The sequence below is a fragment of the Amphiura filiformis genome, chromosome 3 (assembly GCF_039555335.1).
Source record: "Amphiura filiformis chromosome 3, Afil_fr2py, whole genome shotgun sequence".
NCBI lineage: Eukaryota > Metazoa > Echinodermata > Ophiuroidea > Amphilepidida > Amphiuridae > Amphiura > Amphiura filiformis.
The window spans coordinates 2179948-2206701 of record NC_092630.1 but is presented as its reverse complement, the minus strand read 5'-3'; the positions used below and the strand labels follow the sequence as shown (position 1 = coordinate 2206701).

Below are 26754 nucleotides of genomic sequence, written 5' to 3'. Positions count from 1 at the left end.
GAATGCAAAATTTGTTAGCAAATTTGATCTTTTGAAAGGGTACTGGCAGGTTCCACTCACAGACCGTGCCAAAGAGATTTCTGCTTTTTGTACACCATTTGGTCTTTACCAATACAAAGTCATGCCATTCGGTTTAAAAAACGCACCAGCAACATTTCAGAGAATGGTAAATCAAATTGTGGCAGACATAGAGGGATGTGAAGCGTATGTAGATGATTTGATTGTTTACAGTCAAACTTGGGAACAACACATGGAACAACTCCATCAATTGTTTAAGAAGCTGTCTGAAGTACAATTGACAGTAAATCTGGTAAAAAGTGAGTTTTGCCATGCCACAGTCACATACTTGGGATATGTTGTAGGTCTGAGGTCAAGGTCAGGTGAAACCTATCAAAGCCAAAGTTGAAGCAATTGAGCAATACCCCACACCTGTAAACAAGAAGGCACTCATGAGATTTCTAGGAATGGTTGGCTATTATAGAAAGTTCTGTCCAAACTTTTCAGAGATAGCAAGTCCTTTGACTGATTTGTTGAAGAAAGATGCAAAATTCATTTGGTCAGAACAGTGTGAAAATGTTTTTCACAAAGTCAAATCTATACTCATGAGTTCACCAGTACTTACTGCACCTGATTTTCAGAAGCAGTTCAAGTTGACTGTTGATGCCAGTGACATAGGCTGTGGAGGTGTTATGATGCAAGAGGGTGAAGATCAAATTGACCACCCTATATGTTACTTTTCAAGGAAATTCAACAAGCACCAGAGGAATTACTCCACAATTGAAAAGGAGTGTCTAGCATTGCTATTAGCATTGTTGCATTTTGATGTGTATTTGGGTACCACAGTATACCCTGTGCTTGTTTTCACAGATCACAATCCCCTCACCTTCATCAACAGGATGAAGAACAAATATCAAAGACTGGTGAGGTGGAGTTTGACCTTGCAAGAGTACAATCTGGACATCAAACATATTAAGGGAAAAGACAATGTAATGGCTGATGCCTTGTCCAGAATTGCATAAAAACTGACAAACAAAAATTCCTTTAAAAAAGGAACTTGTGTGACAAGTAGTCACTGTGTATGTTGAGTTAAGCACTCAAAGTTAATAATATGTTGAAGTTGATGTAAAAGAAGAAAACATTTAAGAAAGTTTTCATTACATTCGAACTTTCTTCTTTTAAGGGGAGGGTGTGATGTGCGTTGAGTAATTTTATTTGAGGATTTATCTTTGTTTACAAAGTTACATGAGTGATGACATTTTGGGGGAATTCCCCTCTCAAATTGAGCAAAACAAGTTGAATCATATCTAATTTGGAATATTTGGAAACCCCCGGAAAGTGATGTAATGGAATTCCCCTGAGGAAGTGATGTAATGAGAAAGGTTAATGTTATAAGTAAGACTTGGGAATTTCCCAGATTGAGCATAGTGTGGAGGTAGTAAATGGCCCATAATAGAATGGGGTTTTTCCCATGCTTGATATATAAGAAAATGTAAACACAATTATTGTCACAGTTTATAGTGTTGATCTGGGCTAGCTAGCTAATATGCTTACAGTCCAATTCCTTCAAAGAAAGGAAATTGCAAACCAGAAATATTTTATGTAGTCAAAGTACTACTATTTGCCAGTGTTGTCGGAGAAGATCTAGAATACGTCAAAGAACGTACTTCCAAGAAAGGAATATATTCTTCTGTCGACTTGCTGAAGTCTGGTGTTTTGATTCAACGCAACTGTCAAAATAAGTGGGGACAACTGCATCGCAGTCCTGCTTCCTGAAGATATTGTGTGAAAGGTGGAAATAGCACCAAGTTTGGAGAACTGCGCAAGGAGTTTAGCATTGGAGAACGGCGCAAGGAGTTTTATATTTGGAGAACTGCGCAAGGAGTTATAAATGTGTTTGGAGAACGACGCAAAGCGCTTAGTATTTGGGAGAAAGCAGCATCATTTTCGTGTGTGGATTTTATACGCAAGGATTTATAAACGCAAGTGTACACTGGTTTCGCTGATTTTCGCAGGACAAGTGAATAAGGATATATGTGACTCCTCGCCACAACTGAGCCCGGATGTCGCCAGTGCCACTATTGAGATATGCTCCATCGAACTTAACAATAAACAATAGGAAAGAAAGGATTTATTGACTGTTTTATTGATTTTTCACTACTTAAATGTCAAGTACTATAGACATGATATACATCATTTTAAAGCTAATTTCAAGCAGAATATTTTGGTTGAATATCTCAAAAATGATGATTGGCGACATCCGGGCTCAGTTGTGGCGAGGAGTCACATATTACATCAGTCGTCCAGAACATTGCAAGAACTTTATGATCATCAAGAAGAAGAATGCTGGCTAAGTACTAAATAGATAAAGAGTGTTTATATTTGATTATTGTGTATGAGCATTTGTTGTCATATATTGTACCAATCATAACGTACTTTCAATTAAAGACTTAGATTTTGTTAGCTTAATCAAACAGTGTATTTGTGTTGTGCATTCGTGTGAATTTGGGTAAAAGGTGATTTTGGCCTTGAGTCAAGTACGACTCGTAACAATTGCGATAACGCAATGCAGTAGTTTGCAGCAGTACGATGCAGTGCGGCATCGCAAAGCAACGCATCGCAAATGCGGTGGTAGTATGAACGGTCCTTTACTTTATTGCAATATCGCAATGAACGGACCTTTAGTGTTGTAGGGCCTATTTTTCTGGAATCGGATTTGTCATATTTTTGAGATGTTTTAACTTTTTTCGGGTTTTTTTCGTGCCCGCCTCTAAAGCAAATACTTCATATCTAACAGCAAATACAACACAGTAACATAAGGGCATCGAAAATTATCTATACAGAATGCCAATCATTTCATTCACTTTATTATATCAAATGACAAAACAAGGTTGCTTGGCTTGTACCAGTGATAGCCCTACCACAGGCCTTTTAAACGTTATACTCTTAAGACGCGCTCTACTCCGAGAACTGCTAAAACCCAGTGACCGCTTCGCCCGTAAATATAACGGCCCTACGAATCTTGGCTAGCCTAACCCCAACTTTTTTCCCGGGGAAGCAGTCACCTTAAGCTACCTGGGTTCAGTTCTTTGGAAATAACGCGGGTGTGTTTTTTTTGTCAAAAGGCCTATTATAGGGTTAACCAGCGACCACTTACGATGTATGCAGTGTTTGCCGACTGGTTTGCGTTTAATGGTCCTAATAATGGGACAAGAGGTGGACATTATGTATTTGATGCTCGTTGTAACTTTAACTGATCGTACAATTAGAATTATACTTATTTGCTTTAAATTTTGATCGACAGCGGAAAAAATGAGGTCTTTACGGTAGCAGTGATGCTAAAAAACGGACCATTAACAGCCGAATGTTATGTTTTGAAATTTGGAATCAATTCCCTAGTTTTCGTAGCAAAATGCGGGGCCGGAGCCCTACAATCAACTTGGTTTAGCCCAGCAGCAAAACACGTCGGTAGCAAATCTTTGTAGGTTTTGGAACCCATGAGCTTTGGTAGTAAAAGTCCGAAGTTTAGCAACATAATTAAACATCGTTTAGGGAATCCGGTTTCGCTCAGTGGCGAATCTGGGTCGGGTTTAGCGCTACCTAAGCCCGTCGGTACACGAAGGGCGTTGGTGAATACAAAATTTAGGCCAACAATAGACAATAAGACACTGCTTATAAAACTTGGATGAGATCTATCCGTTTTGTTGACGTTTTCACAATGAATGATATTGATATATGTGACCCCTCAGCACAACTGAGCCCTGAAGTCGCCAATCATCATTTTTGAGATATTCAACCAAATATTCTGCTTGAAATTAGCTTTAAAATGATGTATATCATGTCTATAGTACTTGACATTTAAGTAGTGAAAAATCAATAAAACAGTCAATAAATCCTTTGTTTCCTATTGTTTATTGTTAAGTTCGATGGAGCATATATCTCAATAGTGGCACTGGCGACATCCGGGCTCAGTTGTGGAGGATGGTCACATATTATAATTGTAAAAGTTGTAAAAATTCTGCTATGCATCCCCTCCCCCATACCAACCCCCTTACACGCACGCATACTTTTTAGATTCTTGAGTGCATTGGACCAAATAATAGAGGCAACAATTCCGTCGGCAAAAATTACTTCTGTCGAGCGTAAGACCCCGGTTTTGATGTCAAAACTAGGGAATGGGCTCAAAACCCCCAGATTTGATCGCTCCCCGTTAGATGGAGTTTTGCTGATGCACTAAATCGTGCTTTGGGAGCTACCCCCCCAAGATTCGGCTGCAGAAACCAGGTTTAGCTACCAAGTCTGAGGTTTCGCTAAAATGTTGTATGCTTGCATAAATAAAGCGCAAAGCACAACAAATATCACGCTGCAATGAGTCCGATTGAAACAGCGCAGAACAGCGCTGAAGAGATCTGAAGAAGCGAATCCTGGGAACGTTTCCGTTTTGTCATTAAATTAAGTAATATACTTAGTTTCCCCAATGTATTTAAACGAATTGACTTTGTTATTGCTCGCAGAATTGATACTAGCTTCTTCAAGCTTCTTAGGTCATCGTTTAATAACCGATCCTTTACATTTACAATAAGAACCCAGTGAACGCAATTGCGGCGTCTCCAACTCCATATGCTGCAGGAGTGAAAGCTGATTTCACCAGTTGAATCTCGTCACCCGCTTGCAGGGCAATAACGAAGGCGGTACTAGCTCTTTCCATTACGTCGATATTAGACGCGGTTGCACCAACCGAGACAATTTCGACATCGTTGCGTCGGACAGAAATCGTTGTAGCTCCAGGTGGCATAAACACGCGGAAGGAAAGGAAGAAAGCGTGAAGACCATGGAATTGTGCGGTGAAGATTCCTGTTGCGACGTCAAAATTGGAGCCTAGATTGATGGTCAAATTGTAATAGCCTTGAAATTTGAATTCCTCACGGTCAGTGGGCGGTAGCTCCTCTTTCCAGATGGCGGTGAAGGCTGACTGGCGAATTCGGTACGGGGTGAAATATTGTTGTGTTGGTGGCACATTGAAATCTGTTTGAAAATTATAAAAGGTCAAAAATTATGTTCCATCAGACAAAAGCTGACAAACAAGTGCCAGTTGTTTGCCTTAGGCTGCGAGCACATAGAAGTATACGGTATTCGCTATACGAAATACACTCATTCGATCATCAGGCTGAGTCGGCCTGATCGAGTGAGCGTATTTCGTATAGCGAATAGCGTATGCCGTATACCGTATACTTCTATGTGATCGCAGCCTTACTAAAACCACATCACAGACTTTGAACGTGATGGATGGAAAGAGAAGCAGAATCAAAGTTCAAACGCCAGGCAATGCAACATTCGAATACCGGATCCAGAAGGGTAGACACTCAAAAGAAAAGCAACTTTTGTTGGGTTTGATATAACTTTGGTTAACCGGGAAGGACACTGGTGGGTATAAGGTCACTATGGCACCCTATACAGGCTCTATAAATTGATTGGTTCCCATCGGTTTTAGTATTTATTGATCATGTTGATAGCCTGCTTCTCCCGTATGCAACATGAGATCCTCTTGAAATACCCAGGATTTATGTTTTATGACCTTTCGTAACATATATCTAAACTGAGCTAAAAAAGAAACTTATAATTTTTCACAAGGTCATATCTTGAAATCCTGTCTATCAAATTCTACCAAAATTACACACAGGTTTACTTAAATACTCTACTCTTAACACATGTCAGTAACCAAGCAGTTATCCAACTGACACAACAGCAAAATGCACTAACATGGAACAGCTTCCTGGAACACATTCACAGCCCAGCCCTACTGTTTCATGAAAAAAGTGTATGAAAAGCAGAAAGCATCACCGTTTTATCATCTGTGCAAGAATCTTGTGTGCATTCTCACAGATTTTTTTGTGCTGGGTGCCAAATGTTGGGCTGTGAAAGTGGAGGACGTCCAGGAAGCTGTCCCATGACAGTGCATTTTGCTGTTGTGTCAGTTGGACAACTGCTTGGTTACTGACATGTGTTTTGAGTAGAGTATTAAAGTAATCCTGTGTGTAATTTTGGTTCATTTTGATTGACAGTATTTTAAGATATGACCTTGTGATTAACGCGTTGTAAACAATTATAAGTTTCTTTTTGAGCTCAGTTTATAAACAAGATAGCTCCTATGCTACACTTTGATGTGGGAGTCTTGTCCATATCACTGGAAACTGATGGGTACCAATCATTTTGATACAGCTTGTATGACGGCAATGTACATGCTATTTAAAAAGTTACAAAACATGGGAATAGTTCTGGTATACCAATAGCAATAGCAATAGATGAATACAATTTTTGAATATCGTCAGCCTGCTACGCAAATTGCCCAAGTCATTTTTTTGTAATTTGGGAACAAAGAACAAAATGTGGTTTAAGCATGCATCAGTTATGTAATCACCCTAATTATTTCCGATTATTCCCTTTCATTTGTCTCATTATCATTTGTTCTTGTGCAAAAAAAATACGTTTAAATGCATGCTTGAACTATATTTTGTACTCTGTTCTCAAAATTACAAATATGACTTTGGCAATTAGCGTAGCAGGCTGACCATACATAAATTACATAGATGTCAAAGAACAGGGATCACTCGCACCTATAAGATTAGTATCTTTGAAAAGAGCGGTATTGTATACTATCTATGATTGCAGACATACACAGGTGATGCGTGCAATCTGCTTCTAGTGCAGGGCGATATATTCAAAAATTGTATTCATCTATTGCTATGGTAGTCAATCCTGTTACATCGTCACTTCTACGGCGAATACTTACGATAAAGATCAAATACGTTGAAGACGGCTGAAAACTTTGCTCTTTCTCGTGGATAATTTTCCAACTCAACATAGGCAGTATCTCCTGATTGAAGGGGTAAAACAACTGGGAGAACACCCGAAACCCCACTGCTTACAGCCAACTCAGCGTGAGTTCGGTTAATTCCATCCACAGTATCCGAGCTGAGAAACACGGATATAAGTGCAGGTTCGTTACCATACGGACCATGGAAGAGAAAGAAGAATGCTCCTGAATAAGGTGCTGTAAAGACTCCCGAATCGAAATCAAAATCACCATTTGTAAAAGTTGCGATTGGGATAGCCTCGATCTTTCCAAACGGTATGTATAGGTTAAACGTGTCAAACACCGATCCATCGGGAAGTGAAACATCGCGACGGTGGCGACCACCTTGTATTCCTACGATGTCGTCTTCATTGTCTTCCAGGCTTGGACCATGATATCGAGAAGATGTTGACACGTAGGTATCCAGGTTGACGCGTCCAGTGTTGATTTCTTCATACCTGTCGACGACACTCAATGATGTCCGTATGTGCTGCCTCTTTGGAGTAAATCCTGATGAATGGGAAGGTTGCAGGTAGCTTGAAGCACAGTAAGATATGTCAAACTTGATCGTGATGATAATCATCACAACCAGAAGACGGGGAATGACCAGGCGTACCATTCTGCTTGTCGCTTTACGTGTAACTGAAAATTAAAAATTAAATTGCATGTTTTTAAAAGTTGAAAAATAATACATTCAGGAATGCTTTTGTTTTGATGAACTAAAATAAAGAATAGTTTTCACTATCTAGTATCTAGGATGTTTTATTTCTATGGTAACAGCAAAATAGGTCAAGGTCATCTAAACAATGTTTACCAAAAAGTGTCAATATCAAAAAAGTATTAGTCTGGTGCCTAAGCCAAAAACCTGAAAGTAGCGCCCGCACAATGTTTTATTGTGTTTTCTATATCTCCGAGACCTACCAATTCCGAATCTGGCGGATGCCACCCTGGCACCCGTGGGCATTTTGAAATAAATGACCCAAAATTGACCCCTTAAGGTTATACAGGGGTCAAAAATTGAAATATCGCTTCAAAGTATATCAAATTATTATTATTCGTCTAGGCCCAAGGATCACAAATATGTATATTTATTTCTCAATACGACATTTGGTTCGGAAGTTATATGCTGCAACAGGTTAAAGATCAATTTCCAGTTTGCATAGGGGTCAAAAATTAAAGTTGCTCCGATTTTCATTAAAGTTGTAGCAAGTTGTTTGTCGACCAAAAGGAATTCAGAAACAAAACAGTCAGCCTATACATTAGACTATGCCATAGTCGATTTTTGATTTTAAAAAACATGTCATTAATCATGATGAAAGGATTCAGTTGAACTCGAAATTATACTGATATTTATTACATCAAAATACTAGTATAAAATTGTTATGAAAAAGTTTATATAATTATATTAGTAACAGTAAAAGTAAAGTATACGTAGGCTTATATTATTGAATGCAACATATCATAATGTCATAATTATATTGGCACTTCAATACTGAACAATTCTGATTTTAGAATTTATTAATCGTGAAAGTCCGGGTTAAAAATCGATTATGGACATTGCATTTTAAACGGGACTGTCAATCATACTTGCTTATCAATCCAATTTAACCGCACGCACAAAGCTTGGAAGTACAAGCATGGTACAAGACGCGCTCATGCACCTACTGGGAGTTTAATGTTCCCGCCAACACAAAGGCCACACCTCTCCCAATTAGCACAGCAACTTTCAAAACAATATACAACTCAATTTTATGATTCTTAAATTGTAGTCTTTAAATTTGTTCATATTTTGGCTTCATTCGTTTATTTTGCAAAACTTGTTTGAGTTGTATTTATACTATCATGCTAGGCCTTACTACTATTTTGTGCAATCAGTTTCCATATTGAATTATTTGTATTTAACATTAAATGAATTATTTAGTTTGTATTTGGTGCAATCAATAGTTTTGAATAATATTAATGTTTTATAGCTATGCTGGTTCATAGGTTGATTTTTGTAGTGTTTTATCTTTTAAGTAGTTTTAATGCTTATTGGGTCCCCCATATTATTTGATCCTTTATTCTATTTGCTTTGCCGATGTAGGCCTATGTAGTATTAATAGTATTTTAAACATGTTGTAAAGTTACATTGTAATTGGATTTATTTTGTAAGCATTGTATTTATCTAAATTTGCAATATTATCGTGTATTTGAATGTATGTAGTATTTTTAAAACCTTAATAATTATGTTATGTAAATGTTGTATTGATCCCTGGGCCTCAAGGAAGAACAGATGATTAATTGTGTTTTCAACTGATTGAGTGTCCCAGGTTAAAAAGAAGAAATAAAACAAACAAAACAAATAGTTGTGTACCATGTAGTTATTAATGGTAATGGCAGGTGCCCGGAGGATTTAAACCATAACGAGATATGGGCGACCAATCACAAGCCAGATCCATTTAAAGATGCATTACATCATGGCCAATTTTAGTAGGCCAGAAATCCGACAATCTCATCCATAGACAGCCGTGTTAAGCATGTAAACCGCAATCCAAAGTCAGTAGTCCACTTGGGAAGCTAACAAACAGAGGGGGTACGGTGACTGAAAAGATCAGTTGTGAAAATCTATCAATTGTGCACAAATTAATTAAATCGGAGTTTTAAGCTTAAGGGGACTCGATCTTTTGTGCGTAATTATAAAGGGCCAGGGATTCACTCTATCATTAAAAAATCATTTGAAGAAGTCAAAGAGCCCTAAGAATAAAAACTGTAGTGTAATTCACGCCAGACACAATTTCTTTGACAAAATTAATTTTTGTAATCGATCAAAAAACAAACGTTTTATATCAATTTTAAATTTAGCCTGAATCCGTAAATATGGTACCTCTCGCCCTTTTAAGGTCAAGGCTGTTTTTACCATTATGCAGCGAACCATTGTTGAAGCTATTTCACATACATGTTCAAAACATTCTAGAGAAAGAATGTGGCCATATACTGCTGAAATATCTTTTGTTGATTTCGAATGATAATGTCATGAAGTCGTAAATTTTAAGGTCAAATTCCTAAAACCAAAACAAAACATTGCGACGCAGATATTTCCCGACTTACGCAATTTCATCATCACATCAGTGTCTTTATTATTTGTTTGAAACCTTTCCCAAACGTTCGTGCTCTTTATGTATTAAACGGCTAATCTATCTTTACAAAACGCGTCTGTTTTTAGTAAACAAAAGGCTAAGGATTGCATTATGAGATTTATCATTTATCATTACACTCCTCCACTCAACTGCCACCATGGCCGAACGGTAAAGCGCTAGACGCGTAATCGAAGGAAGTTTCGAATCGCTGGTTCGAATCCCAACGAAGCCGTGTGGAAACTTTTTTTCTTCAAAATTCATGATCACATTTCGAAATGAGTCACTTGTCGGTAAATCATGTATCGTATCCTTAAATGCAATAACCAGAGTATGGACAAGTGGACTACGGAGTAGTCTACCTATACATTAGCTCCGATGTCTGGTTGATGAGTTACGGAGACAAATATTACATAGGTCAATAATCTCAATAGGAACAAATGGTGTTTGACCTTTGTTATCGTCTATCTTAGTAACTTTACATTGTAGATATCAATGTTTCTGAATTCCTTTTGGCAGATGAACAATTTGCTACAACTTTCACAAACATCGGAGCAACTTTGATTTTTGACCCCTATGCAAACTGAAAATTGACCCTTGACCTGTTGCGGCACATAACTTCTGAACCATAGGTCGTATTGAGAAAATACATATTTAGGATCCTTGGGCCTGGACGAATAATATGATATACTTCGAAGCAATATTTGAACACTTTCAATTTTTGACCCCGTATAACCCTATGGGGTCATTTTGGGGTTATTTATTTCAAAATGCCCAAGGGTGCCAGGGTGGCATCCGCCAGATTCTGAATTGGTAGGTCCCGGAGATATAGAAAACACAATAAAACACCAAGCCAATATTCCCATTCCAGCAACAGACTTATGACTCTTATTTCAAGACAAACAATTTACCACCATGTTCGGCAAATTCGGGACAAGTTGAAATGTTTAACCCTGTATATAACCATCTGTGTGTCTTTTGACCCAAAATTAAGGTTTTTGTAACGATGTCGTTGTCATAGATAACACCAACGATTTTCTGCGAGGTCAATTTTCTCGAGTTATAAGCAAAAAGGTCATACTCTTTAATCCGGTTAACTATGTAACGAGATATCCTTGGTGGTGCAAACTCTTCTTTATTTGAATTGGTATTAAAAATCATACAATACCTTTTTGCTTATAACTCGAGAACTATAGATCTCAAGATAGGTCAAATCATATTTTTTCTGCATCGTTATGATCAGAGCAATAACTTGATCCATGTGTGACCGTAACTCTTTTCTGATGTATTTTTGCCACTAAAGTTTTTTCCTATTATATTATATTCTTTGAGGTCTGTTTATGATATTGAATTCAGAAGGGCATTCCTTGCTCGAGAAGTCTAGCCAAGAATTTGCTCACCGATCGAATGCGTGATTATCATGTGCATATTCGAAGCTAGAGTTCTCGAGTAAAGCATTCCTCGTATTCGGAATGCGATTTGGTGTAGTCACGATTATCGCACTTTCAGTTTCCCACGCGTTTGAACGGGAATTGGATTGCGTACTTTTTCGATGTCTAGTGAGCAAATTTTTTCAATATTTTGAGAAAATGATGTCAAATTTTCTATTCTGTATTGTTTGGTAATAATGTCTTTTGCCAATAGTATGTTTAAAGTTGTAATTTTGTGTTTTTGATCGCAAAGATCGGATATTTTCGTTCCCGATTCGAATTCTGAACCCTTCGCAAGTGTGCCGATTTCGGCAGAACTTTGACGATAATTTTGCCTTTTTGGACACTAAAATGCTTTCGATCCTTAATTTTGTTTCAACCGAGTCTTAAATTAGCAAGCACAATACGGTTGGTACCACTTTTATATACATTGATGAAATTTTAAAGATTTTTTTTTTTGTTTCTAACCGGCGCAAATCGTTAAGTGTGTATTTCCCATTGACATCCAAAATGGCGTAAGCCAGTCCTCAATATACATAGGTACGGCGTATATAGGACTGGCAAGCGAGTCTAATTTGGTGGGTATGATGCGCTCTCAGGTCCCACAAAAAAAAATACTGTACAAACGTTGCTATCAAAATCAAATCCCTTAATGACTACCATTGATATACAGCAAGATAAATGTAAGATGTAAACCTGTATTTTAGATAGGTATCTCAAGCTAATTGAAGACCGAGTTCCGCAGTATGTTAAGTCCCCTGTTAGAATCATATCTGGTATAAGTTCTCTAGAATCCATACTGGAGTTTGGACAGTGTTTTGATGACGTTAAACTTATATGTGCAGTTCATTAATTTGATAAAATCAGTTGACTAATTTTGTACTCACTTGTCAGCGAAAAACAATTCGACATAAAACACCACTCGTTCTTAACGATCACCCACAGAACACTGCACTGGCTTGTAATCTTCTACGTGGCTCTTCTCTGCAGCTCTGCAATGTTAGCAAACGGTTCGATCACCCGTACATCATTGGCCTAAATAATCGATGGTGATCGGAGTTTACAAAGGACAATAGAACTCCATGCCATTATGCACCTGGTTCAAATCAGCATTGAATACGCGGGCCCAATATATGATTTGTACCCGTTAGTTTTTGGTGTTTTTTTTTTCAAATCAGCAATAAATGTGCGGGCTCATTATAATATGATATCTTGTATTTGTTGTGTTGGAGGATTATCATAATAGCAGAAGACCCGCCCTTTAAAAAAACTTGGCCAAAATATTATTCACAATATTACCACCCTACTGTTTGTTTCTTCATGTATGGATTTTAATTATTTTTTAAAAGATGATATTTATTAAATAACATTCTCAAATTTTCATTGATAATTGTGTAGGTAGAACTTTAGTAGCTCGATGGCATAAGTATCAACTTAAAATAAAACACTGAATATAGCGATCTTCCAATTATTTATTTTAACCAACAATCATTCGCATTGATTAAGGGATCTGGAATGAGCGTTTTGAGCGTTTCGACAGTATTGTTTGTGGGACATGAGAGCACATCAGACATATCGAATTGCATTTTGAATACGAAGAATGTCTTTCTGATATCAAATAATTTTCTTCTTTTTTTAAATTCACGATTTATTATCAAATATCATATATCATCAAATTATTAAAATTTGATATTTTTCACATTTTTGATATATTACAGTCCTCAAAGTAAATTTTATAAATCTAATGATATATTCTTAAAGTTTTGTTTTGTATCCGTAGCGAGCAAAATGACCATTCATCATGTCTGGACGTGGTAAAGGAGGAAAATCAAAGGCTAAGGCAAAGAGCCGTTCGGCACGCGCTGGACTCCAATTCCCAGTCGGTCGTGTGCACCGCTTCTTGAGAAAGGTTAAGGGCAACTATGCCAACCGTGTTGGTGCTGGTGCCGCAGTCTACCTTGCAGCCGTCATGGAATACTTGGCCGCTGAGGTTCTTGAGTTGGCTGGCAATGCTGCCCGTGACAACAAGAAGACCAGAATCAACCCACGTCACTTGCAGTTGGCTTTTCGCAACGACGAAGTGTTGAACAAGCTTCTCGGAGGTGTGACCATCGCTCAAGGTGGTGTTCTGCCAAACATCCAGGCTGTTCTTCTGCCAAAGAAGAAGTAAACTGTTTCTCAGTTTACAAAATCCCAACGGCTCTTTTAAGAGCCACCAAATATACCAAAAAGAGATTATGACTGATCATGTCATAGGCCTATACATGTATGAAGTAATTATAATAAATTCATATTAAAGGGCAGATCTATTGCAAAAACAAGTTCATCTCTATTCGAAGAGAATAATTATTACATTACAAGTTGACACTCGTTGCAATATTTGTATGCGTATTTCTCCTGAAAAAGGAGAAATTGTGTGGGTAAAGTTTGGGCTCGTACGTGTTCTTCCCCCGTTTGAAACGTACGTGTTCTTCCCCCGTTTGGCTGATGACGTAAGTAAATGAAGCGGACACTATATAATGCTCTTATCATACAATCACAATCACTTTGACAAGTTTGACATTAGCAACAATGAGTTGTACTATTATTTACCATAACAATGCTGCATAACAATATGCAGACTATCGTTCTCATTTGGGGACAAAGCGTCACACAGTATTGTTACTATGCGTTTGCTTTGTAATATTTCATCCAACTGAAACTATAATAACTATAGCATTGCAATATCGCACAGGGAAATCAGATACATGAGTTTGTGGACTTAACGCGGTTTATATGCTAGTCTCAGATTAATCACGCTCAAATTATAAGCTCAAATTATTTTTTTATTTTTTAGCCCAAATATTTCTCATGATATCTATATGCATATGAATTGTAACATCACAATTTACTAGTATATATAAAAAAAAAGCGCCTGATTTTATCCATATGTTTAAAAACCATTAAATTTGTAATACTTAATTCAGAGGTTTTTTTCTGTGAACAACAACAGTATACGGTACGTTATGTGCATTGAGAATGTTTATACTCCCTTCTCGCAGAGCAGGCACAGTCATTTCATGACGTCAACGTTTGTCTAAAGTCTGCACAAAAAGTAACTCTGCTGTTATAAATACGCCTATAGATTGTATTTTCACAATATTTCAACATAACCATAGGTTGCGAGTCATAATCCATAGGTTGCGAGTTCGAGCCCCGCTCGTGCCAACGTGTTGTGTCCTTGGGCAAGGCACTTTATCCCATTGCCTACTGGGGGATGGGGTTGGGTTGGATTGGATGTTTGTATAGTTGTTTGTTTCAATGTTGCAATATTGGCGCTGATTAAGCTGCTGCCTGCAAATAATTTGCACTGTGTCTGTTTAGTTGTGTTTAATGTCCAGTTCTAGCAATTTGACCTGCGGGTCACCATTAGAGTTTGAAATATAAAAAAACCTTCCTTAAAAAAAACCTTCCTTTTTAAAAAGAAGGATGATTTATTTACGCGCATTGTGATACCCCATTTGTCCAATTTTGTTCAATATTGACAATACAGCAGTGTTTTGAAAGAAAAATACCCCAATTTAAAAGTTGCAGTTATTTGTATTGATTTGAAGTAAGCGCGAAGATTGGCATTATGCAGTTACTGTCCGTTTTTCCTATTCAGTGCACACACAGCCATGACAGCGCTCCAATTGAAGATTGACCTCTAGCTCACTCACTGTATTGTAGGTATATGCAATAAACTAGTTAGTGAGCTGGTGGGAAAACCCTTCACCCAATATATTAGCCATAGAGGCTCACGTGTGAATTATAATAATCATCCATAACATACTACAATTTGAAGTAAAAAATGTCACGGGAAAGCTGTTGTCGAGCTATTTTTCCGAAGAGAGAATTTCAAAATTTCATAGCAGTTGGACGTGTAATTTCAATGGCAAATTGTGCTCAACAGCTGACTTGTGATAGCTCCAACTGATCGGTTTGATCAATTTTTGCCATAGAAGCTGTAAAAAACATTTCAATTCCTTCCCTCTATGAGAGCTTCTATGGTCATCTAAATATTATTAAAATGCGATTTTGGGAAGATTGTTGTCGAGCCCTCCCAAATATGGAGTTCTGACTGCCCGATAGGGAGCTAAAAATGAAAAACTTATTTCCAAACCGTGTTAAGTCTAAAACCACATGTTTCTCATTTACTTGTATGATACAATCACAATTACTCTGACAAGTTTGACATGAGTTGTACCATCAACAAGCCTGATTAACAATACGCAGACTATTGTTCTCATTTGGGAAACAAAGGCCACGCACAGCATTGTTCTGTGCGTTTGCTTTGTAATGGTGCATCCAACTGAAATCATGATACCTATTTCACCACAGCCCATTGCAATATAAGACAGGTAAATCAGAAACATGTATTTGTGGATTTAACCATGGAAATGAGACACATCACTGATTTAACATAGTTGAGCTGTTTTCAATGAGGTTTATCTTGGTTTAATGGGGTTTAAGTCCTGCAAATGTCGTGGTGAATTCTGCTGTAGACATGACTGCATAATGGCGGGCTTTTTTGTGTGTAAAAGCACTACTGTAATGTTAATATTGAACGACATTTGACGAATGTGGTATCAAAATGCGTGTAAATAAATCATGCTTCTCTCTATGTTGAAATATTGTGTAAACATTATTATTAGTTCTGAATCTATAGGCGTATTTATAACAGCTGAGTTACTTTTTGTGCAGACTTTAGATCAAATCTGTCTCGTTCGAAGGAACTCATCGCTTAAGTTGGTTTTTGCGGAATATCAATTTTAAACGTCTTATTTAAACAAAAAAGAGGCATTTTCATTGTCCTCATAATATTACCTTGCCAATGATATGATGTTGTCCGAGCAATATACCTGACCTTTAACATACACAACACCCAGCTCAGGTTTAGTCATTACAGAATAAACGGTCAACGGTCGGCAAATCAGTTGCAAATTAATTCAGAAAATATAAAACAATTCCAAAACTAATGATTGGTTTTGCTATATATCGCTAGAAAATGAATTTAATTTAACTGTCAGGCAGTTACTTTCAATAAACAAAATATAATTTCTTCTCTAGAATCAGAGAAATTCAATGCAATGGCGACACCGAAACAGGATGCGACCTCTATAGTGGGAAAAGAAACGTTTTAGTGGTTTAGCTTTTATATCTAACTTAAGGGGGTACTACACCCCTGGCCAATTTTGTGCCTATTTTTGCATTTTTCTCAAAAATTATAGTGCATTGGTGACAAGTAAAATATGTATATTATAGGGGCAAGGACTACAACTACTGCACTGAAAATTCAGCAACTCAATGCAATTAGTTATTGATTTATTGATCAAATAGTGGTTTTCCCTTATTTTTGACTGTAACTCCACAACTGCTATCTGTGCTGAAATAATTTTTTTAGTGCAGTAGTTGTAGTCCTTGCCCCTATAATATAAATATCTTACTTGTCATCAATGCGCTATAATTTTTGAGAAAAATGCAAAAATAGGCACAAAATTGTGCAAGGGTGTAGTACCCCCTTAAGAGAGAAGAGAGAAACAGACGGCGAAGGCAGAACGCATGGAGAAAGGGAGAAAGAGCTGGGGAAGAGAGAAAATCAATCGTATTTAACATATTCTTCGAACTCTTTTAATGAAAAAGGTTTTACGCGAAGGGCTTGAGTTTCAATTGATTACAAACACTATATAATTTTAAAGAATCGTATGCAAGCAAAGTGAGTACACGGTCATTCTCTTTTTAGAAGATATGGTGGCTCTCAAAAGAGCCTTGGGGTTTGGCAGCTGGAACACAATTTACTTGGAGGTTGTGTACTTGGTGACAGCCTTGGTGCCTTCGCTTACGGCGTGCTTGGCCAGCTCACCAGGCAAGATAAGACGGACAGCAGTCTGGACCTCACGGCTGCTGATGGTTGACTTTTTGTTGTAGTGAGCCAAACGGGAAGCCTCACCAGCGATGCGCTCGAAGATATCGTTGACAAAGCTGTTCATGATGCTCATGGCCTTGCTGGAGATACCAGTGTCTGGGTGCACCTGCTTGAGTACCTTGTAGATGTAGATGCCGTAGCTTTCCTTTCGGCGTCTACGCCTCTTGCCAGCTACTGAACTACCCTTGGCCTTACCGGCCTTCTTTGCTCCTTTTCCGCTAGTCTTGGCAGGCATGTTGTCGATAGGTTTCTTCAACAGAGAATGATCCAATAAGTCAGATAGACCTGTATTTATGCGATTCAATATGTAAATGAGGGATCTTTGCGAATTCGATGATGAGCCAAAGCTATTGATCGTCTAAGTTGAAATATTGACGTGGATTTGATAAAAAACATGTATCGTCACTCTGTTGGTCAACAAGTAACAATATAATTTTGGCACATGTGAAGGTCTGGAATAAATTAAAACCTAGCCTACTGAAGTAACCAAGAAACAATACGAACTTTGTAGTATAGGTAATGTTAAAACTGTGTGAAAAAAACTCAGCAAATCAGTAATATTCTATAGACCCTATGACATGTTTCCATTTCGTCGATATTAGCGCGAAATGCATCTTTTGGACACTTTTGATCAATACATAACATCGAGTCATAAATGCCTCTATAGATTTGTTCATATTCTACAATAAACGGTAGATCCTACCATTTTCTGATCACAAATATAGATTTTAAGAGTAATGTATCGATCATCAAAACTCTCTATGCTCTACATATTCCCGCTCTGCTGTTAAAATTACACACTAATACGTAAGATATCATTCCCGGTACGGTATAAATTTTGCCGTTAATATTTTGAGGTCACCGAAAGCGTAAATTACCCACCCTCGACACCGAAAGCGATCAAGGCAAGCAGAAGATTAACATAACAAACTTTAACACACAAGTTTGGTCTATATTTGGGTGAAGTAATTATTATAATTATATTATTGTGGGACTATATGCATTGACAGATTAAGGTTAACACTTGTTTAGATTGAAAGACACTCTTGTGGGACCATTATCAAAAACGTCAGTTTAATCTAAAAGTCTAAAACCAAGGAAAGAACCTAGTCAAATGGCCCTTCTAAACAAGCTAAAATCAGCGTCCATTATTGGGCACAAATTTACACTGGCCTATTAGCATGATTAGACTTCAGAGCTATATTACTCTAATGATGTCGATAATATCTAAGAGAATATAATACATTAAATAAAAAGGAGAATGTTTCTGACAAACGTATAACTCTCATGTACAGGACAGAAGAAAAACTCCAATTACCTCGGCATATTTCATTTTTCGACGTTTATGTTTGTTTCTCATTTTCTTTTATTGTTTCTAAGCGTGTTCCAAATATAAAGATGCATCAAAACCACTATACAATGAATGACAATGAAATTTAAACAAAGTCTTTTTTTTTTGCTGGAGAAAATCACTTTCCTCAACCTACCAAAAGACCAACATTTGGGCATTACCACTCTTTAAAGTCTTTTGTAGTAGACTGATAATAGTTTTCAAAGATTGCCTCGTGCTATTTTTTATTTCACCTTGGCCTGTTTCTTTACATAGCCAATCATTTTTCATTGGCGCCGAAGTTTGTAAGTCATCTACACTTTCGATCAATACTCACACAACTGTACGTCGATACAAGTCTGCAACCGCCATTTTCTACCGCCCTCAACGAATCGTTCATTTTCCCTACGACGTCCGAAATGAGAGCATAAATGGAGCAAATATCCACTAAGGCAATCACTATTTCTTGAAACTACAAGAAAGCAACATGTCTGGACGTGGTAAAGGAGGCAAAGGACTCGGAAAGGGAGGCGCCAAGCGTCACCGTAAGGTGTTGCGTGATAACATCCAGGGTATCACCAAGCCCGCCATCCGCCGTTTGGCTCGCCGTGGTGGTGTCAAACGCATCTCTGGTCTTATCTACGAAGAGACCCGTGGTGTCTTGAAGGTGTTCCTCGAGAACGTCATCCGTGATGCCGTTACATACTGCGAGCACGCCAAGAGAAAGACCGTCACAGCAATGGACGTTGTCTACGCTCTGAAACGCCAGGGACGTACTCTGTACGGATTCGGCGGTTAGATTGTGATCTCAACAACAGTCAACAAAGGCTCTTTTCAGAGCCACCATTTCTTCCAAAAAGAGATGTGACTATGTTTCATAACTATTAAATATAAATTTTCAATAAACGTGAAGATCATTGGCCTAAATTGAATAAATGTTCAACACGGATGTATCATATAGAACTAATGAACTGCGCCAAAATATGTCTTTTTCTAAGTGATTTGCTAACAGAACACTTCTGAGCTCAAACGATTTCACTTTCTGTATTGATACAAATACAGTTCATAAGTCATGTAAGTATTTTATGCAATACGAGTCAACCGTTTTTCACATTGTTAAAGACCAATTTAGTAGTATTGATTACATAATATCCCTGTATCAGCTTAAGTAACAAAAAACAAAAATGTAATTGGCGGGAAGTTTAAGCGTTTTGATTAGCTGAAACGTTACCACTAATTATCGGTCACAATGTCGTTACAATGTACGGCATATTTTATTATAGTATTTTGGGTAATTAGAAAAGCAACCTTTTTTGTTCTTTTCACATTCTTTGACAGAAATAATTATTTTTGCAAAAGTCATGAATATTTTTTATTAATTCCGTGAAATGCATATCATGTCGACAAATCGACATGTCGACAAATCGTATTTTTCCAGAAGCCCGTTAATAATAACATTGTAATGTCCATACATTTTCTTTATGGACATTATAATGATAACAATAGATTCTTTTGATATTAGAAAAATGAATATCATATCATTACATGTTATTTCTCAAGGTACAAAATAAGTATACGTTGTTTTTGTTACCACACCACTATGACATTTGAGGGGATAAAATTGAGTACACGAGAACTACAAGTTGTATTTTAATCAAGAGGACACTGAAATTGCGATACATCGCTATCATTACATAATTTGTGTCTTCGTTGATCATACTGCAGTTACTGGCCGTTATCCTATACACAATACACAGTGCTCTCACCATTGACGCGTGACCTCTACAAATGATGTATGTTGGAAGAATGGACACTTGCCTAGTTAACATCACTGTGTGAAAAATAACCAGCCAATATTTAATTTATTCTCCAAACTTCTAGCAAATATGTTTCTCTAACATGACCTAAAATTACAGCTAGGTTAGATGTTCAGAAATGGTCGCACTTTTGTAAAATATGAGTGAGGGCAAAGCATAGCTAGCTCATAGCTAGCCAACTCCCCGTGTTAATTGAATGGAGATTTGACCGAAAATATTGAGCTATATTGGTAACGGACCGCTCCGTTCTGAAGGATGCCACAAAAAAACGGTACAAGCTACATTTAAACTATTCTAAATAGGTTCTAGAAAATATAGTTTTGTAACATGTCCTAAATTTTTAGCTAATTTAGATGTTTGGAGAGGGTCGCACTTTTGTGTTTTAGGAAGGATATGTAAACGACAGATAACACCAAAAATATGAAGAAATTATTTCCAAACCGTGTTAAGTCAACAATCGTTATATTGCTCATTTTGAAGAATGCTGGTTAACAAAAAGCAGGTCTTTGTCTCATTTCGTGAACAAAGGTACACATACCATTGTTTCATTTCGTTTCCTTTATATTCGGTTACCCAACTGAAGCTATAATGCCAGCTTTATTGCGATGTCGCACATGTAAAACAAGACACTTGTGCACAACCAGAGAAGATCTGATTTAATCAGTTGAGCTGCTTCAATGAGTGTTATCTTGGTTTAATAGCTTTTAACGGGGTTTAAGTCCTGCAAAGGTCGAGATGAATTCTACTGTAGACATGACTGCATCATGTTTGTCAAATTTTAAAGATTAATTCTGTTAAATGTTGCTTCATAAACGAAAGAGAGCAATGAAAAGGAATGCATTACAACATAACTTTTGGCGCTTAAAATATGATGGGTTACGGTTACTTATGGTCCAAAAATCGATACACAAGGGGTCGCTGGGATCCTTTTCAAATGCGTTATGGATATATGTATTGCTCATCAAATCTGCATACATATTCCCGCTATATTTGATGTTGAAATTACAATATTAAGCAATATTGCCCTTATTATTCCAGGTATAAAATTTGACGTCATTTTGAGGATGCAGAAAGCGCTCAAGACAAACAGAAGACAACACAATTATATCAATATCCCCAAATGCTCTTCCAATGGCCGACCATGCAATAAAAGTCCCACAGAATTGGTATACATTTTCATGAGGTAATTATTGTATCATGTGACCGTGAGCGAAAATATAACATTAAACATGATAAAAGTACTAATGAATGCACATAACAAACTATACTATAAGAGAAGACTCCGATTACCTGTATTTGATTTCATGTTTCTTTCTTAATTCTTGCTTTCAAAGTTTGGCTTCAGAATAGATTTGTGCAGCAAAACTACTACAATAGACCTATCATTATAATCACATACTAATACTATTCGTACTTGATATACTCATATCATCATGTTTTAAGAAGCGACATTTTTTTCATTAAACTAAACTTTAAGGCCCATTCAGTGATCCCAGTGGGAATAAATTAAATGTTGTATAAATTGCTTAATAACATTTAAATGTCGGGTTATATGATGGTCATGGAAACATTTTTGAAATGTGTCATGTGAAAAAACGCTGAGGCAACATTTCAAAAAATGTTATCAAAATGCTAGTACAAAAATATTTTTGGCAAACATTTTTGCAAAATATCTTATCAAAACTTAATAACATTATGTTAGGATGTTTTTCACCAAGTTTTCAAAATGTTTTCTGAATGTTATATAAACGTTTTATACCCTTTTTATATAACCCGATATTTAAACGTTTTCTGTAAACCGTTTTTTGTTTGCTGGTAATGTATTATCACAGTTTTATGTAGTAAATCCCCGAGTAAAACCTAACTAAACTAATCAATTATGACACTAAAAATGTCGATTATGCCGTTATACTTCATGTCCACGATGATTGGTCAAAATTTAAGGTTAACGGTGGCGATACCAATAAAATTGAATAATCTATAAATTGAGACATGGCGCTCAAAATCAAGATAGGCCTAAAGCTCATGGTCGATATAATGGTCCAACATCGATACAGTTCGGCTCGTTGATTGGTGGAAAATGTAATTGATTATCATTTTCAAGCTCTGACAGGATCCTTCTACAACGTATATAAACGCATCTTGTATTTCATGCAAGCATTCGTTTTGTATCCGTAACGAGAAAAATAACTATTCATCATGTCTGGACGTGGTAAAGGAGGAAAATCAAAGGCTAAGGCAAAGAGCCGTTCAGCACGCGCTGGACTTCAATTCCCAGTCGGTCGTGTGCACCGCTTCTTGAGGAAGGGCAACTATGCCAACCGTGTTGGTGCTGGTGCCCCAGTCTACCTTGCAGCCGTCATGGAATACTTGGCCGCTGAGGTTCTTGAGTTGGCTGGCAATGCTGCCCGTGACAACAAGAAGACCAGAATTAACCCACGTCACTTGCAGTTGGCTGTCCGCAACGACGAAGAGTTGAACAAGCTTCTCGGAGGTGTGACTATCGCCCAAGGTGGTGTTCTGCCAAACATCCAGGCTGTTCTTCTGCCAAAGAAGAAGAAGTAAACTGATTTTCAGTTTACCAAATCCCAACGGCTCTTTTAAGAGCCACCAAATATACCAAAAGGAGATTGTGACTGATTGTGTCTTATATCTGTACGAAGTCATTATAATAATTATGACATACATAACACTCAGCTCGTCTTAGTCATTATCATAGAATAATTTCAGATTTAGAATAGTGTCTAAAACATTTAAAGGTCAACGGTCTACAAATCAGTTGCACAGTAATCCAGAAAATATAAAACAATTCCAAAACTAATGATTGGTTTTGTTTGTTTGTTTGTTTGTTTGTTTGTTTGTTTGTTTTTTTGTTTGTTTGTTAGTTTTTGCTATATCGTCAGAAAATGAGTTTAATTTAAACCGCCTTTTGTCGGGTAGTTAGTTACTTTCATAATAATGTCACTTTTCATCTAGATAACAAGAATAAGAGCAATTCAATGCGTAAAACAGCGAATCCAAAACAAGATGTGATCTCTATAGTGGGAAGACAAGCTTTTTAGTTGTTTGTTAAATTAGGTTTTATAACTTAAGAGAGAAGAGAGAAATAGACAGAGAAAGGAGAAAGCATGCAGAGAGGGAGACAGAGTGGGGAAGAGAGAGCATATTTTATAATTCGTTTATTTATTTATTTATTTATTTATTACATCATATTTATTTATTACATCATATTTATTAGATGGAAAGGTTTTACGCGAAAGGTTTGAGTTTTAATTAATTACACAAACTATATAATTTTAAAGAATCGTATGCAAGCAAAGTGAGGACATGGTCATTCTCTTTTTAGAAGATATGGTGGCTCTCAAAAGAGCCTTTGGGTTTAGCAGCTAGAACACAATTTACTTGGAGGTAGTGTACTTGGTGACAGCCTTGGTGCCCTCACTCACGGCGTGCTTGGCCAGCTCACCAGGCAAGAGAAGACGGACAGCAGTCTGGATCTCGCGGCTGCTGATGGTTGACTTCTTGTTGTACTTAGTCAAACGGGAAGCCTCACCAGCGATGCGCTCGAAGATATCGTTAACAAAGCTGTTCATGATGCTCATGGCCTTGCTGGAGATACCAGTGTCTGGGTGCACTTGTTTGAGCACCTTGTAGATGTAGATGCCGTAGCTTTCCTTTCGGCGTCTACGCCTCTTGCCAGCTACTGAACTACCTTTGGCCTTACCGGCCTTCTTTGCTCCTTTTCCGCTAGTCTTGGCAGGCATGTTGTCGATAAGTTTCTTCAACAGAGAATGACCTAATGAGTCAGACAGACCTGTATTTATGTGATTCAATATGTAAATGAGGGATCCTGGCGAATTCAATGATGAGCCAAAGCTATTGATCTTCTAAGTTAAAATATTGACGTGGATTTCAATTAAAAACATGAATCGTTACTCTGTTGGTCAACAAGTAACAATTATAATTTTGGCACATGTAAAGGCCTGGAATAAATTAAAACCTGGCCGAACTTTGTAGTATAGGTAATGCTGAAACTGAGTGCAAAAACTCAGCAAATCAGTAATATTCTATAGACCCTATGACATGTTTCCATTTCGTCTCCTTTCGATATGAGCGCGCAGGTATCTTTCTCTATTTGGACACTTTTGATCAATACTTGACATCGAGTCATAAATGCCTGTATAGATTTGTTCATATTCCACGATAAACGGAAGATCCTACCATTTCCTGATCACAAATATAGATTTTGAGAGTAATGTATTGATCAACAAAACTCTCAATGCTCCACATATTCCCGCTCGGCTGTTAAAATTACAACATTAACTAATACGTTAAGGGCTGGGGTATGAGCGACCTTGAAGTACAGGTATCTGGAGAAGGGAAGCAACGAGTTACCCCAAATCACAGCGACAGGTAGTGACTGGGCCGCCGAGTGCTAATATATATTTATTTTGGAAGGTTCGTGTTTTATTTAAATTTTGGGGCGTTTTTCCAAATTTTCATATTTTTGGCGATGTTTCAAAAAAGCGACATGCCAAAGACAAATCTTTGTGCACATACTTTGTTATTGCTAATACAACTCTTTTCTGCATACCTACGTTACAATTCGTTGTGGTGATTTAGTAATATTATAAATTTTGTAATTGCATTTTTGCGTTTTCGATGCGATTTTAGGCTTACCGTGATTTAACGTTGATATCTGGTGTTGCTCCTTTTATAATTTTACTTTGACCGTCGGCTTTTGTAAATAACAGAATGTAGATTGGCTCTGAATAAGTATCGTAGTCCTCTTGGTGGGTTTTTTCATGATATAATTAGTTTGTATTTGCATGTAACAACCCAAAATCGACCTCTGAATTCGGGGTTGAATGCTGTTTCCGGAATACCTGTGGACTCAAACAAGTGCACGAGTGGCGACTATGGATTTATACTTCCCGCATTCATGATTGCGTCAACGCCTAATAATATACTTCTTTGTATAGGTTGAGTGTAGCTGGTATACAAAAAAAAATTGGTTACATGTCAATGACCATTAACTTCAGGGATAGATCCTTTGCACGCCTTTCTATCATGCAGTATCTTTACCCACATACATGTGCCCGTGTCATGTGCCAATATTGGGCAACGTTAAAGGTTAATATATATTTTTGACATAGAGAAGACTGTGTGCTTCTATGGCCGAGTGGTCTAAGTCATTGTGGTTTCTTAGTTGCTGTTCTCAGTGTCGCTTGTTCGAATCCCAGCGTCTGTTTCTTTTTCTTATGCGCTGATTTATTTTTCCAGCGTAGGTCCTAGAAAAACCAATTTATAATTTCTTTTTGTAGGCCTATTATTTATTTATTTATTTATTTATTTATTTATTTATTTATTTATTTATTTATTTATTTATTTATTTATTTATTTATTTATTTATATTTATATTATATATTTATTTAATGATTTTTTGGGGCTCGAGAGAACGGACACATTTATTTATTTTTTTTTTTTTTTTCGATTGATTATTTGATGATTGAGTGAGCAGATTTATCGATTGCTACTTTAGTTGTGGGACTTCTATTAGAGTTTGAATGACATCGTACATTAGTATTGATTTTTCCGTTAAACATTATCAAGAATTAATATCACAGGTTTTATTGCAGATAGGAAGTTGGCTTAGTGATACAATCTGTTGATTCAGAACCGGAAGGTGCCGGGTTCGATTCCCAGCTATGTCTATTTTTTTTAAAGACTTGGAAAATTGCTGCAGTAAGTTTATTTGGCGCGCGATCTCAGTTTCTGATGGCTGTGCCTCTTACAGGCACCCTCCCTCTGGAATCCAAACCACGGTTCGCTCATAACACCTCCCTTAAGTATCATTCCCGGTATAAAATTTTGCCGTTAATTTTGAGGTCACCGAAAGCGTTCAAGGCAAACAGAAGATTAACATAACAAACTTTAAAACACAAGTTTGGTCTCAAGTTCAAGTTCAAGATTATTTCACCATCATATCATAATTATATACAGTAACAAAAGGTCGAGAAAACGATGGTAGGACAATCACAAGAGCAAAGCTCGAAAGACGTGATTGCACTCATGGTCTACATTTGGGTGAAGTAATTATTATAATTATATTATTGTGGGACTATATGCATTGACAGATTAAGGTTAACACTTGTTTAGATTGAAAGACACTCTTGTGGGACCATTATCAAAAACGTCAGTTTAATCTAAAACCAAGGAAAGCACCTTGCAAAATGGCCCTTCAACGAGCGTAAACATGCTAAAACTAGC

General features: G+C 37.2%; 6 protein-coding genes across 6 annotated transcripts; 3 read left to right on the top strand and 3 right to left on the bottom strand.

Annotated features, from left to right (window-relative positions):
* Positions 1-2665: 2665 nt before the first annotated feature.
* LOC140147867 (uncharacterized) lies at positions 2666-12416 on the bottom strand. Its single transcript, XM_072169644.1, has 3 exons — positions 12281-12416; positions 6788-7492; positions 2666-5022 (listed from the first exon to the last, which is right to left on the bottom strand). The coding sequence occupies exons 1-3, from the start codon at positions 12303-12305 to the stop codon at positions 4571-4573; spliced, it is 1182 nt and encodes a 393-aa protein (XP_072025745.1). The 5' UTR covers positions 12306-12416; the 3' UTR covers positions 2666-4570.
* A 778-nt stretch (positions 12417-13194) lies between these two features.
* On the top strand, positions 13195-13563 carry LOC140149323 (late histone H2A.2.2-like). The gene has a single exon (XM_072171587.1). The coding sequence runs from the start codon at positions 13195-13197 to the stop codon at positions 13561-13563; it is 369 nt and encodes a 122-aa protein (XP_072027688.1).
* Positions 13564-17206: 3643 nt separating this feature from the next.
* On the bottom strand, positions 17207-17572 carry LOC140147596 (late histone H2B.2.1-like). Its single transcript, XM_072169375.1, has one exon. The coding sequence runs from the start codon at positions 17570-17572 to the stop codon at positions 17207-17209; it is 366 nt and encodes a 121-aa protein (XP_072025476.1).
* Positions 17573-19154: 1582 nt separating this feature from the next.
* On the top strand, positions 19155-19466 carry LOC140147597 (histone H4). Its single transcript, XM_072169376.1, has one exon. It carries the CDS (start codon positions 19155-19157, stop codon positions 19464-19466), a length of 312 nt encoding a protein of 103 aa, XP_072025477.1.
* Positions 19467-22683: 3217 nt separating this feature from the next.
* On the top strand, positions 22684-23049 carry LOC140147595 (late histone H2A.2.2-like). The gene has a single exon (XM_072169374.1). It carries the CDS (start codon positions 22684-22686, stop codon positions 23047-23049), a length of 366 nt encoding a protein of 121 aa, XP_072025475.1.
* An 833-nt stretch (positions 23050-23882) lies between these two features.
* Positions 23883-24248, bottom strand: LOC140147594 (late histone H2B.2.2-like). Its single transcript, XM_072169372.1, has one exon. The coding sequence runs from the start codon at positions 24246-24248 to the stop codon at positions 23883-23885; it is 366 nt and encodes a 121-aa protein (XP_072025473.1).
* Positions 24249-26754: the final 2506 nt, after the last annotated feature.